General features: G+C 44.8%; 1 protein-coding gene across 6 annotated transcripts in view; it reads right to left on the bottom strand.

Moving 5' to 3' along the window:
• Nucleotides 1-14,352, bottom strand: part of LOC119383732 (mediator of RNA polymerase II transcription subunit 25) — a 137,374-nt gene that overhangs the window by 75,095 nt on the left and 47,927 nt on the right. For 4 of the 6 annotated variants that reach the window (XM_037652026.2, XM_037652022.2, XM_037652024.2 and 1 more), the window contains exon 14: nt 13,545-13,884. In XM_037652026.2, coding sequence (XP_037507954.1) covers nt 13,545-13,884 — 340 coding nt within the window. Of the gene's footprint in view, nt 1-4,388; nt 4,437-7,754; nt 7,770-13,544; nt 13,885-14,352 lie in introns of all 6 variants that reach the window. The other 2 variants (XM_037652010.2, XM_037652023.2) reach the window with 2 other exon arrangements.

Below are 14,352 nucleotides of genomic sequence, written 5' to 3' on the forward strand. Positions count from 1 at the left end.
CTCCTATTGTTTTGAATTGCACGGTGAAGGTTCTTAAACGTCTCACTGTATCGGTCCGCATTGATTGCTGTACTGGTATGCATGAATTCGCATTACAGTAACCCCTCGCCTTCACTTTGCCGGCAGACAGTGCTTGTTTGAACTTCCATGGCTTCAGCAACTCTGGATGTTTCCAATGATGCGATTGTTGTTTCGTTTCTGGTGTCACGTAGTGGACCGAAGTCTCATCCCCACTTAGAATAGATTCCTAGAATTCCTCGCCATCGGTTTTGTAGGCAAGAAGAAATTCGTGGGCCACTTCCAAAACGTTGCTGTTTGTCGCCTTCCGTAAGCATTCTCAGGACCCAACTCGCACAAACCTTGCAGAGCCGAAATAGTCTGTGAAAACTTTGCCAACAGAGACCTTGCTGGCATTGCGGATCACCACTCGTACCTCCCCAACCATCACCCTTCGATTCTTCAGCACCGTTTCTTCCACATTCGCAATCATTTCCTCCGAAACCGATGGCCGTCCCGAACGCTGTTCATCGTAGACGTCTGCACGTCCATCTTTGGATTCTCAGAACCATTGTCGTACGTGTTGTGCAGTCATACACTTCTATCGGTAGGCTTCACACAGATGGGATTGAATATGCACTGGTGTATTTCTGCACACAAAAATCAAATCATAGAGTATAATTTGCACTTGGAGGGACAAGCGAGTAGGAGCTCCATGTCCAATGGCTGCCAAGCCAAGACAGAGAGTCGCAGACAGTTCGCCGGGGCGGGTGTCACGAATTCGGGTGGTTGCTGATGATGAACTGAGACAAGACTCGTCCGAACATGAAAACACATTTAATAAACAAACACACGGCACTAAAAAATTATACAAATGTAGAAGAAATATAAACTGCAAATAAACTTAAAGTTGATACACACTTCACTAATAATTAAACTGTCCTAATTATAGTCTCTCAACGCTCGCCTTATACATCCGCTTTTGCATCGGACCGACCTACTTGTTACAGATGACTTGGTTCATTGCCAAAGTCCAGTAGGTCGTCGTTCCCTTGCGGTAATGCTTGTGTTCAACGAGTCCCTTGTTGATCTTCAGGTCCACTCTGTACTCCGACGAGTCAGCCGTCGTCGCCTGTACAAGCAGGCCGTCCGCTGCCCTAAAGGCTAGGCCCGTTAGGCTTAACGTCGTCGTTGGGTCCTTCGCCCCATAGAGTTTCCTACAATACTTACTAGAGGGAACTCTGGCGCTAGTGTCTATGGGAGCTGCAATGCATCGCGCTTCAGCCAGCATGGGAATCATGGGTAGTACACGGATTTGTCTAAACTTCGTTCTTTCGGCTCCGTTTGGCTCCGCGTCGCCTGCATCCGCTTTGTCGAAAAACGAAGTTCAGCAAAAATCAGCAGTTTCACTTCACCACTTTAACTTCTTTAGGCTCACCGATTCAAATCTGGTCACGAAGTTCATAACGATCCATTCTTTTATCCGAAAGAAAACCAAAACATAGCAATAAACAAAGCCACAAGTGCGTTCGAAGCCCACAAGCACGAAGACTAGGCAAATCCGTGTACTACCCATCATTCCCATGGTGGCTGAACGATCGCAGCGCCAGAGTTCCCTCTAGGTCATTTTAGGAAACTCTATGCTTCGCCCGGCATGCAGTTCCACCGCTGATGTGGCCCTCCGGGGACTGCCTTCGGTGGCTTGCGCCGGGTACGTCCGTACTTGCAGGGCGTGGTAGCTGCGTCGCCGAGGTGCCTCGCTCGAATGCCGTCGAGTACGCCGGCGGCACCTCGGGACGCCCGCGTCGCCAGCCGCAGACCCGAACGCCCATCGCTCCCGTTGCCAGTGCGTCGGCTGGCGATGCGACCTTCCTCTGCCGAGCCACGCAGACAATGCCAGCTACCTTCTCTTCTTGTTCCTTCACAGCTCGGTTCACGTGCCGCGAGCTCTCTAGAAATTTCCACAGGCGCGCGCTCGCGCTGATTCGAACACTTTCTTCTTCATCTTTTTGCCCCCGAGGGGCTCTTACTCATGACAGCGGGGACTGGGAGAGGGGGAACCGAGTTACACGCCAGTGCCGCCGCATTCCACTTAACAGCAGTCTTTGTCACTGCAGCTCATTTGGAACCTTATTTTAAGGACAACCACCGTAAAAATAAAAGCCCATGCGTGCCTTGTTCTTACTAATGTACAGCGTTTAAGTGCCTTTATGTAAGATGTTCTGCCTCCAATGTCAATGACTATGGCATGTAACTTTGGTAACTCATTCAATGCAGAATACAAAACACTGTCACTGGAAGAATCACTGCGTCACCACAAGAGGAGGAATAGAAGAAAAAAATTAAGCATAAGAAATAGCCGATGTTTCTAAACGTAAACAAATTGCCAAACGCTTCAAGAAAGTTATTTCTTGTTCAAGGAATTGGGAGTTTAACAGCATACATTTGTCACAGTAAGGACATCTAACTAGCCCTTCTTTGTTAATTCAGTTATTGTGTACAGAACAAAGCTTCTAACCAACAGATCTGTAGCAGTAGGGTAGACAGCACCCGTCTGGCAACTTAGCCGTGTGAGTGCACATGCTCGTTTTGCTGGTAAAGGCGAATAAGATCACCATCACAACTAGCCAGAAATGATGCCAAGCCTCCATCAGCCAAGTGACAGCCATAAAAAAACTGGTGGAAGAACCAAACAAAGCTATGTGCTAATAAAGAAAATGTGGCTCATGAGGTCAACATGACATGGCTCCACGGCTACAGCATGGTAGAAGACGGGGAATAAATGTCACTTATGTATGCTGGCCAAGGCAAAAAGTGAAAGTGTCTGCATTTGACAGCAAAGCTCACATCTTGGAAGTACGGTAACTTGAAATCTTACCTTATCCCCTTCCCTCAAATAACAAACCAAGTGGAGAAATTTCTGCAATAAAACCCTTCATAAACAACAACCTACATCTTCTGGTATACAACGAAAATTTGCAATGGGTCCATGTGAGGGGCATTTCAAAGGGACACTAAAGGCAAATAACAATTTATGTCAGGGGAAAAGCTCAATGTATGACAACGTCTAAAACGGCAATATTATCAACAGCAGTGCCCTACTTACCGAGAAATTAAGATAAATGTATCACACGATGAGCGCCACGAGCGGCACATTTTGGAAATGATCCCGATGATGTGAGAGAGTTCGACTACAATTAATCACTCATAATCAAACTAGCTGCAATAAAAAAAGAACCTTCTGTGCATCAAGAGACATAATAAAATGCTGCTTGTTTGTTTCTGTTTGATTAATGGAAAAAGAACCTCTTTGGCGTTGCCATGGGGAACGGCGCGTGTGGTTCAAAGGTTCCGTTTTTGCCGAACTGCACTTCGCCCGGCACCCTGCTTCGCTCACGCGGTCGCGTCTCAGTGGTACTTTCGGTATCGCGTACTGCCGCGTGTGTTTTGCGCGCTCGTGAAAATCGCTCTGACAGAAAGTTCGACAAAATGCCGAATGCATGTGATGTTGCCGGATGCCCGAATGGCACGCCGCCAGTGCACGCCGCCGCGCAATAAAGGCGGGCAACGTTGGGCACGGCAGCAGTGACACGAGAAACACGCTTTCAGGCGGGTGATTTAAAGTGCGCTAACGTGATGCGGACCACTAAAATGTGATTTTATTTCAAAATAAACACTTCCTTGGCACAAAAGTAGCACTATGAGGTTTCTGGACCATTATTTCAACAATAAATGTCGACTTAATATTTGCCTTTAGTGTCCCTTTAAGTCGTACTAAACTGGGTCTTTATGCATGCACGCACACGCACACACACAGAGTGACAGAGAAAGTCAAAGGCGAATAAGATTGCCATTACAACTAGCCAGAAGTGATGCCAAGCCTAGATTGTACAAAACCAACACAGCTCTTTGGTGTGACTTCCAAGGTTGCATGGCCCGTGTGGAGCGTGAAAAACCTCAGGCAATTCCGGCAGTTGCAGCACATGCACTGACCACAAGGTGTATGCATTGTTTTGCTAAGGCGCTAATTTAAAGGCTGTTTAATAGAAAGATTAGACAAGTGCCAATAGTTCAGCTTTGCTGCAATTACTTCAATATAGTACTGCTCATTTATAACCAATTTAGCTACAGTGAAATGTTGTTCCAGGTGACCTTCATGCCACTACAACAGTATATGAATATAATCTATAATTTGTTTGGAACTTGGATGAGAGCATGTGGACAAAGGGGGTCAACGCAAGGCATGTCTGCAGTACCAGAATGCCAAATACATTAAGAAACTCCAAGAGTCCATCGCTTCCAAATATTTCACTCAGTTTTGATTTCCAACACCTCGGAAAAAATAAATAAGAAAAAACAAAGAAAGGATAGAAACGTGTGCGGGCATTTACCTGGTACACAGGAGCTGGCGTTACACACATGGGCGGTGCCGAGCCCTGCTTTAGGTTGTGGTTTTTTTAAATGGACAAACAAAATACTTTCAGTTCATGAATAAGCATTACTCCAAAACAAAGTGAGCAAAGCAGTCATTCCGGACAACAAAGGAACAAACGCACGAACTGATTTTCAAGAATTTCTGCCTTCTTACTTTCTTGGGAGGGGTTTTAAAAAAAAGAATGAAAACGGAGGTTTATGCCAAGCTTCGGTTTAAGCATTTTGGCAAATGTTATACCTCAAATAAACTTCCTTGATATTAGTGTATTAGTGCTGATGTCATGAGCAGGCTCATTTCCACTTTTGAAAAATGTAATGGGAAGAGGTCAGCAATATAGGGATTGCAATTTCTAATTCTGCTATAACTTGCTCAGTTACTAGTGCCCAGGGCCAAGGTCGTGCCCACATACGTTTGGTGCTACCTCCATTTTACGACCTCATGCACACGTTTGTTCCTCGTGTGCCGGCTAACGAGAAAGCACAATTGCATCCATTAAGTTAAGGGCGCCCCAAAGCAAGTGTCACTGTGCTGCAACAACTGTGGAGTTCCAGTGGCATTGCTAAGCTTCCACTTCGTCTCATCCCACATAATTAGAGGGTAGATACTCTAATTTAACTTCAATTACTGTGTCTCAGCCTGCTTCATTCCAACAACCCCTTCTGGTCTAAGTGAGATGCATAAACACTACAAAAAACGTGAGCACTTCTAGAAACACCCTCGGCTTCTAGACAATGCAGATTGAGCACGAATGCAAAAAAATCTAGCACTGACAGGCGTGAGCAACATATACTACAACAAGAGAATTTTTTTATTGCATTACTATCGCGTACAAAAATAAGATGCTTAAAAATCGTTCTGTTCCACTTTACAAGGACTGATGTCAAGAATGGCAGAGAGTCAACTTAGTAGTATATTATCGATTGTCACTGAGTGATTATCAACCTTTCCAGACTGTATCCATCTATGAGAATGGTTAAGTTATTTTGCTCGCTGTTTTAGGATTGCCTCCTGTCTCTTAGATAAACTTCCATGTGGTATACGGTTCTACACCTCCTTCGCATTGCTCAACGCATGCATTTCCCTTGAGTGTTGATCCGCAACGACCTACCCCACTTAAGTTTCTATATCGAGCAAGGTCCCTTATGATCACATGACGTGCAATCAAGTCTTCACGTCACAATAACTACACTTGTAGAGCCAGATCACCACAATGTTCATGTAAATGGCGTTGAAAAATTTGAAGCTACATCGATACTCCATCTCAGTACTAGTACCTTGCAGCACTGTGGAAGCTGCAGGGCTTGCTAGCCAATAGGAAAGGTGAAAGCCCCTCGAGATGTTCATCTGCGTCGCGTCATCTGCTCAGCATCTCTTTGGCGTCGGCTTGCCGCAAAAACCTCTTTGGGAACGCCACCTCACCGTTTCTTTATGTTCAGAAAGCCACTTGTAAAGGGAGCGTTTGCTAGTGTTTGTGAGGAATGCGGTTCTTTTTATAACAGCGTTCATACTGCTGCTTTCACCGAGTTCTTTTAAGACCACACCGAAGACATTTAGTGCTACTAACCTTGCTTCTTTCAGAAAATACTGGATCTTTGACCTATAGCACACCGGAGATTCAGTTGAGGTACTTTCAGCCACCATCACGTACCGTTCTTAAGCAAAACAGCAAATCATTGGTGCAGTAAACAATTATAGGCATTCAGGGCGTTTCGCACTGTCCATGCATCGCCGGCGCTAATGCTGTGGCGCCACTGCTGAGTTGACATCAAACAACTTTTGCAGCTCGGCATCACCTCGGTAGTCCTAGCAGCATCAAAACAAACAACTGATCTAAATAATAGCGACAAACGATACCTGATGCTAAGCGATGACAGATTGTACCACTTATTTCTTGCTGTCTAGGTAGAGAGCCTGTGGAAAGCACAAATTCGGATGGGAGTGGATGGTCTGGGCTATATGGGGGCTGCCATGTTGCTGCACATCACCACGGTTAGGGTGGCTATTACGATTACCAGCCAGTAATTGCGTCAATAATTCAGAGCATGCGAACTGCATGCCTAACGTACCACATATCGCTGTAACGCATCATGCAAGAAGCACAGCTAAAACCCTTGTAACTCGTTAATAATCAAACAGTTACGCCCGGAAATATATTGTATGCTGCACAAGGACACTGCCTGTTTACTCCTCGTAGCTTCGGCAGTGCTGCATGGTGACAAGTGGCAAATGACATTATACATATGCTGCAAGTTTTAATGTCAACAATACAGTACCCTGCGCATTCACGACAAGGTGTTATAAAGAGTAATGCTGTTTGTTATGTAGTATGTTTCACCAACTCACTCGGTCGTTAAATGCATCCTGTTGCCATTAAATTTGCAGTTTAAGCTGCTGATGATAAACGAAAGTCATAGAAAGTAATTCTGCATAGAGTATGCGCATCAGTGCTTTATTTAGTGACATTCTTTGAGATGTTGTCTGCTAATTAACTTTTTCTTGACTATGAATACGACTGACAAACGAACTTACTGCATTCACTGTACCTAACATCAGCGTAATGTTGAATGTAACAAAACATTCAGGTATATGGCATTAATAATTGCAACAGGTCGTAGACTGTTAATGGCATTAACGTTGCCCATGTGGCACAGGCATCAGCTACGAAATACTCATGAAAGGTGTGTCCCGCTTTCAGAGAGGAGAGCCTATATACACTTGAACAGCTTGGAATTATGCAACCTGAGCAGAAACTGGAGCCAACGTTTCGACAAGCGATCTTATCCCCTTCAAGGCTGCAGTTGCAGCCTCGTAAAAGACAAGACCGCATGTCGAAACGTTGGCTCCAGTGACCCTCCGTGTTCAAGAACATTTCATCTCTTCTGAGCAGAAACATCACCTGTGGCATCATACCCCACCATACAGTTTGGATGACAGGCAAGGTTCAGCCTGGTGTTGCATAAAGTATAGCTATTTAGCCTGTGTCAGTGGTTGGCCAATGTCACTGGGGGGCCAGTAACCGACACCGTGCCACTCCGCTGTTCTCACCATTCTGCCAGCACCACTACTGCAAAAGCCAGGGTCGACAGCAACGTGCCGCTCTACCAATGACGTCATACAAGACGTTTTCTGCTCATGTCGTGTGGCCCCGAGCTGTTGAAGTACAAATAGACTGTCCCCTTCGAGAGAGGCACTCGCATCACACGATATTCGCATGGGAACCCGAGCGCGAATCACGATATGTATGGCCAGGACAAGCAGTAGCCATGAATAGGCTTTGCTCGACACTGTCCTGACTCGGGTATGAAAAGTAAGACGCACTTACTGGTTCCCAGTGCACCTGCAACGAGTTTAAGGTCGGGTGGGAAGGAAGCAGAGAACAGAATTACTGTTGACTCTATAGTGTGGACACACTGAAAAATACAGTAAGACTGCAGTAATGTTAAGTGCAGCAAAAAAGTTAACTGTTACCGTTCTACTTCAATCTCCGTGACAAGTGGAGAAGGCACGACGAAGAATGTAAAACGTGAGCAAACTGTGAGCGTACGCGAACTACAAGGAGTGCCAATACCAGAGGAAGCAGATACACTTACTATGCAGTTTAAAACCACACCCATTTAACCTTTTCCTTACCGACAACAAACTGGGCTCACCCAAAGTTAAGAAATTAAAATATCAAAATTCACCTTCCCTGTGCGAGTCTATATACTAGGCCTCACGAAACACAGTACTACCACACACAAAAAAAGTAATAATAAATTGATGGACATATCCAGTTTATAAAGCAATGCATTCATTTACAGCCAACTGGTTTTTACCAAAATGGCCTAGCCTCACTGTAACCGAATTATGGTTAATTTTTCCAGGTATTTCTTTAAAGGGACACTAAAGGCAAATAACAATTTATGTCAGAGTGAAAGCTCAATGTATGACAATGCCTAAACTTGCAGAGTTATCAACAGCAGTGCCCTACTTACCGAGAAATTAAGCTAAATGTATCACACGATGAGCACCACGATCGGCACATTTTCAAAATGATCCCAATGACGTATGAGAGTGCCTACAATTAATCACTAGTAATCAAACTGGCAGCAATAAAAAAGGAACCTTTCCTGCATCAAGAGACGTAATAAAATGCTGTTTGTTCGTTTCTGTTTGATTCATGGAAAAAAGAACCTCTTTGGCGTTGCCATGGGGAACGGCGTGCGTGGTTCAAAAGTTCCATTTTCGCCGAACTAGCCGAACTGCACTTCGCCCAGCGCCCTGCTTCGCTCACGCGGTCGCGTCTCAGTGGTAGTTTCGGTATCGCGTACTGCCGCGTGTGTTTTGCGCACTTGTGAAAGTCGCTCTGACAGAAAGTTCGACAAAATGCCGAATGCATGTGATGTTGCCGGATGCCCGAATGGCACGCTGCCAGTGCACGCCGCCGCACAACAAAGGCAGGCAACGTTGGGCACGGCAGCAGTGACATGAGAAACACCGCTTTCAGGCGGGTGATTTAAAGTGCGCTAACGCGATGCGGACCACTAAAATGTGATTTTATTTCAAAATAAACACTTCCTTGGCACAAAAGTAGCACCATGAGGTTTCTGGACCATTATTTCAACAATAAACGTCGACTTAATTTGCCTTTAGTGTCCCTTTAAAGCATTTTTCTGAAACAAATATTTTTAGAAGTATATATTTTTGGTCTTTCCTCTCGGCATACGTAAGTTTGAAAAAAAAAAAGTCTAGCTTAAGGTTGCTTTCAAAGAAACCACTCAGTAGCAAAAGTTACTACACTTGCATCCAACAAGAACATCCTTTACAGGTGCAAGCAGCTATGCAGTGCTGCTAACAATTAAGAAGTCCTGCCGGTAAATCGCCAAGTTGTCTTTTACATTCTTAAGCATTTCAAAGAACTACACAAACACCTTTTGCTGGCATTTCTGGTCAGCAAAACTGCGGCATAGATCTTCCCCACCCACTAAAAAAAAAAGCGAGAATTGTGGAGTTGGTGCAACTGCAAGCGGACACTGGTTGTCGAAAGCAAGATGTGAAAGAGCGTGCCCAGTCTCAGATAAGTGAAAACAGCGTGAAAAATATGAAGACAAGAGTGAAAGGGTTGCACTGGTGCAATTTTGGAGGCCAAACCCATATCATGTCCAAATGCACCCCCATGAGCAGTGCACGGCAGTAAAAGAGTGAAGTGCAGTAGAAGTGAGTATGCTGGAAGATGGTGAGCCGCTGCCTGTGTGCAATGCTGAGAAAGACCAGCATTGCTTTACAGTACATTGATACAGGACGTGCGCAAGTTTTGAAATGCCAACCAGACAAAGGCCAAGCTACACAAAAAGAGGCAGGCGTACTTTGAGCAAAAGCGCATAGATATTTTTTGTTTTTGGGGATGAACTTAGTTTTATTTACTGAAAGAAATATTTCAGTTGATTCAAATGAAGTTTTATATGTATGAATGAATATCTACGGGGACCTCAAGGGGGATGTTATTTTTTTTTATATTGATTATTTTGTTATATCCTGTTTTGTTATACACTCAAACCTCATTATAACAAAGTCACATCTGCCACGAAAATAACTTCGTTGTATCCGAAAATCCGTTATAAATGTTTATTTGTAACATTGTAGCTACGACAAGACTATTCTTCATTTACTTTGTTATAACCGATAATTTGCTATATCCGTGTTCGTTATATCGTGGTTTGAGTGTAATGAGTTATGAATGCACTGTATCAACTGGTTCAAAGTCTGTACAATGCTCAGACAGCCATTCAAGATAAAACGGCCCCTGGCAGCCTTCTATGAACACATATACAGTCGCTTGTTGATTTCTGGGACAAAAGAATTGATCAAAGAAAAGAAAGAAGAAAACCAATTGAAGCAGTAATATTCTATTTTCTCTCTTATAACTCCCAAGATATATACAGACAATTCGGAGCTATACTTGGGGTGCAGGTTGATGATGACGATAAATGTTATTTAAAGGAGTAGGTACTGACACGAATTTTAGAAGTTGTCGTATTTTTGCTCTAAATAAAGACACTGGTGTTGAGAACCCTAGGAAGAGTATCGTGGTGCCTCGGAATGCATTGAATATATGTTTAATACCGCTTCCTTGAAAAATCGCTTTTTGTTTTGATATTGAGGGGGGGTGATATTTGGTCTTGCAGTGAAGTGCAAACACAGTCTAGGTCATGTGGGGACAGCAGCACTGTCGTCTACTGCCATCTGCATGTTGTGCACGTAAACAACAATGGGTGAAATGTCCTCCAGCAACTCCAACAGCGATTTCGGCGATTTGGTCCACATGCAGGGTGCAGAGCTCGCAAAACCAGCTAACTGTGTTGACTTGTCAAGATCATGTCCATTGCGGTGGGGAAGGCTTGCACATCCTGTGCGACGAAAACTTTAAAATCAAACTAAGATATTTTATATATGTTTCTTGGCTCTGGTATGTAGATAGCATTAACTCGGCATGTTAAGGAAACAAAAAATGTCCCTTTTGCAATGGCTCCAAAACCTGTCAGAACTCCTTACCCTTTCAGGCTTTTCGCCGTACATGTACGGCATTGCCAGTATGTTTAAAACGCACGCCTTTTTCAATCATTTCTTTTGCTTGGCATGTGCTGCCACACTTTGGGAATACGTGGAATATTTTTCATGATGCCGATGTCTCCGTTGTTTTCTTTTTTTTTTGCTTCGCAAAGCGGCGTGGCTGGTTTAAAACGCGCGTCTTTTTCAATCATTTCTCCTGCTTGGAATGTGCTGCCATGCTTCGGGAATCCGTGGAATTTTTTTTTCATTGTTGCAAAATATTCCACGTACCTAAATTTTTGTTGCAAAACTGAATGCACAGCGAGTGTGCCTGCATGCCGCATGGAGGAAAAAGAAACGAATGCGCTCTGGCTGGCCGGCTCTGGCAGCCTGCGGATCGCCAGAGAGGCAGTGAAAAAATTTAACATGCCCATGTCGCTCAACCAACTACCATGACCTCAGAGATGTGCGTTGCCGGGAGGCTGTCTCACACTGCTGCTGGCCGGAAAATACAGGTTATCCAGATGGAGCTTTGTGGGCTATTAATATAATCCGGTAGAATTTGCATGAATATTTACAGGACTGCTCAAATTCTTCAAATTAATCAGAATTTCAATTGAACCAAAACCGAATTAGCGAGGTTTTACTGTGCGAGGAGATCAGTTTCTTTTTGTAACAGCGAAGCTGCTTAGTCTACCCTGTGCTGTCCGCCGTTGGCGTTGTCGTTGTAGTAGTAGTAGCAGTAGGCGTCACACAGGTCACGTGACCTGAGGGCTGAGAGTGATGCTCGGCGAAAAGGGCCACACCTCGCTGAGTGGCGAGAGAGGCTCGCTCGGAAGGGGAGAAGGTTAGGAGTGTCGTACACTCACTCAGATAGGGAGAGGGTGTACAACAATGCCTCGCCAAACTTCATTGGCGAGGCAGGTTTGTGACACACGGGGGCATGACGCAGGCTGTGCTGCATCGTCTGCTCTTGCACACGGCATTACGAGAGCTGCGACTGCGGTGAATACTACCAGCGCGGCCGTGCATGTCATGCACAGCAGCAGTACTGGCAACACCGCTTGCGCTCCAGCGCAGTTGTGATAGTAATAAGTATTTCGGGCAAGTGGACGGGTGGAATGGGTCACGGCCACACTGGAATGCTACCATAGCATTCAAGCGCAGCTATGAATTAGCATATCGTTGCGCAAGATCCACATGGCTTAAAGGGAAGCTGAAGCACTTTTTTAAAAAATGACATTGGAATGTGTACTCATAGTTTGATCACTGCTGAATTCGAAAACCAATGTAAGAGTTGCAAACAGCCTTTGTTGGCAAAAAACAGCGGCTGCAGCCACAGGGCTTCTTGAGCTGCTGAGGGAAGGCGGTGACATCATCTTCGATGTGCCGCGTCATCGGCGCCATCAGATCTGTTAAAGCATGGCCTTCGCCATCAGTTCCACCAACGCGCGCAAACGGAAGTAGTCACGGAGGCCACGGTTGGAGATACGATAGTGCCTGTGCGGCTCCTCCAAAACTACCGACTATGACGTAGTTCCAGTTAGTTCGTTTCCATGCCCACACTTTCGGCGCGTTCACGTGGGCGGAGCAAGACGAACTTTTCTTTCGCGTATTTTATAGCTCCTGCTGCCACAACAGCGAAAAAAATTACGCCATCGTCGACAATAATGTTGGTCCTTGCTAACAACAAAGTTTTAAGAAATTCTAAAACCACTTCAGCATCCCTTTAAGCTGAAAAACAAAGAAACATCAAAGTAATCCTCAGTGATAACTTTGCCGAAACTTAGGAGCAACATGTAATGCCTGACAAAAGGGGCAACAGCTACGCTGTCTAAAACGGTTTTCAAGGCATGAAACTGGCTGGAACTTTTATTTATTTTTAAAAATTTTTGCGCGGTTTGTAGTTGGGCGCGCAGATTATATGCAGGGGCAGGTTATACGTGAGAAAATACAGAATCTTTGTTCTGTTTTTTCAAGTCCCAGCCCAACAGGAAGTTTAATCTTTAAATTTCATGACTCCTGGACTGGCAAGTGCACCACTGTGCAGCCCGACGTGCATTGGAAGTCGTCGTGAAGTGCAGATAGTGTGCATGTGGCCTCGACCTCCCAACAGTCAGTTTAGTTTATGTTGCACAAAAAAAAAAATGCTTGGATCCTTATTGGCTTTATACCCAGACATGAAGACATGCTGCTCCATTCATGCGATAAGTGCACACACATACTTGGTATTTAGTCGTGGCACGTGCCAAATGAATGTATGAGGGCCCAAATTTTGCCTAATGCCCACTGCAGTCAGTCCAACCTGTACAGTGATCTGACGAGCGATCACTGATACATACAAACACTTTAATGATGAATTTTCTCACAAAGGCTTTTTCCCCACAGCACCCAGAACGATGCCAATCTACATCAGATATATCTAAGTTTTCCCACACATATAACAACGTCCAGTGCCATCTAGGTAATTGTAAGAAACTCTATGATGTGTGGAAAGTGGTGGCAGCAGGGCTCCAGTAGAATTTTTCTGCTTCAAAAAATTTATGTTCCTCCTTGGGAACCATTGGTGGACTGCGTTGCTTACCATCTTTGTCTTGGACTGCTGTTGCTTGCGGTGGGCATCGATGACCTGCTTGACGGCTGCAAACAGGCTTTCCTGGTCATTGGCCACCATGCCCATGAACAAATTCTTGTCGGCCATGTACACCACCAACATGAGCTTCAGGTCGGCCGGCGGGCTTGCAAAGTGCACCAGGCCCAACCAGGCCGACCCCATGAAGCGCGACAGCTTGACGAGACCATCACCCGGTTCGAATGACATCACCACGCCACGTGATGCATTCTTCACCGCCAGCACCACGTTCATCAACATCGACCGCGGCATCAGCTGTAAGGTCAGTTTCGGCGGCCACTTGTCCGCACAACTGCATCATGTGGTGAAGGCATATTGGAGGAGTACTGACACACTTTTTTTTTTACAATTCATTTTAAGCACTGAATGAAGCCTCAGGACGTCTAAACCACAAAAGACTTGACATAACAGCTTTTTTACAGTCAGTTATGGTTTTGTTTCCGAAGGTCACCCTTAGGCTTGTGCAAATATTCGAGCACTTGGAATATTCGAACGAATATTACAGCATTCGAATTCGCTTCGATAAGAATTTAAATTATTGAAAATTTCAAAGCATTTGAAATGAACGCATAGGTGTATATTAGTACACATGTAACCCCCCCCCCCCCGTAAAGATGGTTTCACTGCAGTGAAGGGGTGCCATACATCAAATACACCTTTCCAGAGGAAATCCGCACTGCCACGAAGCCCCACTTCAAGGTTAAATGAACATATTACCCTCACATCGATACAATATTTATTAAGTTTAAAAGGTTTAAAA

This window comes from Rhipicephalus sanguineus, chromosome 2 (genome assembly GCF_013339695.2).
Source record: "Rhipicephalus sanguineus isolate Rsan-2018 chromosome 2, BIME_Rsan_1.4, whole genome shotgun sequence".
In the NCBI taxonomy this organism is placed as follows: domain Eukaryota; kingdom Metazoa; phylum Arthropoda; class Arachnida; order Ixodida; family Ixodidae; genus Rhipicephalus; species Rhipicephalus sanguineus.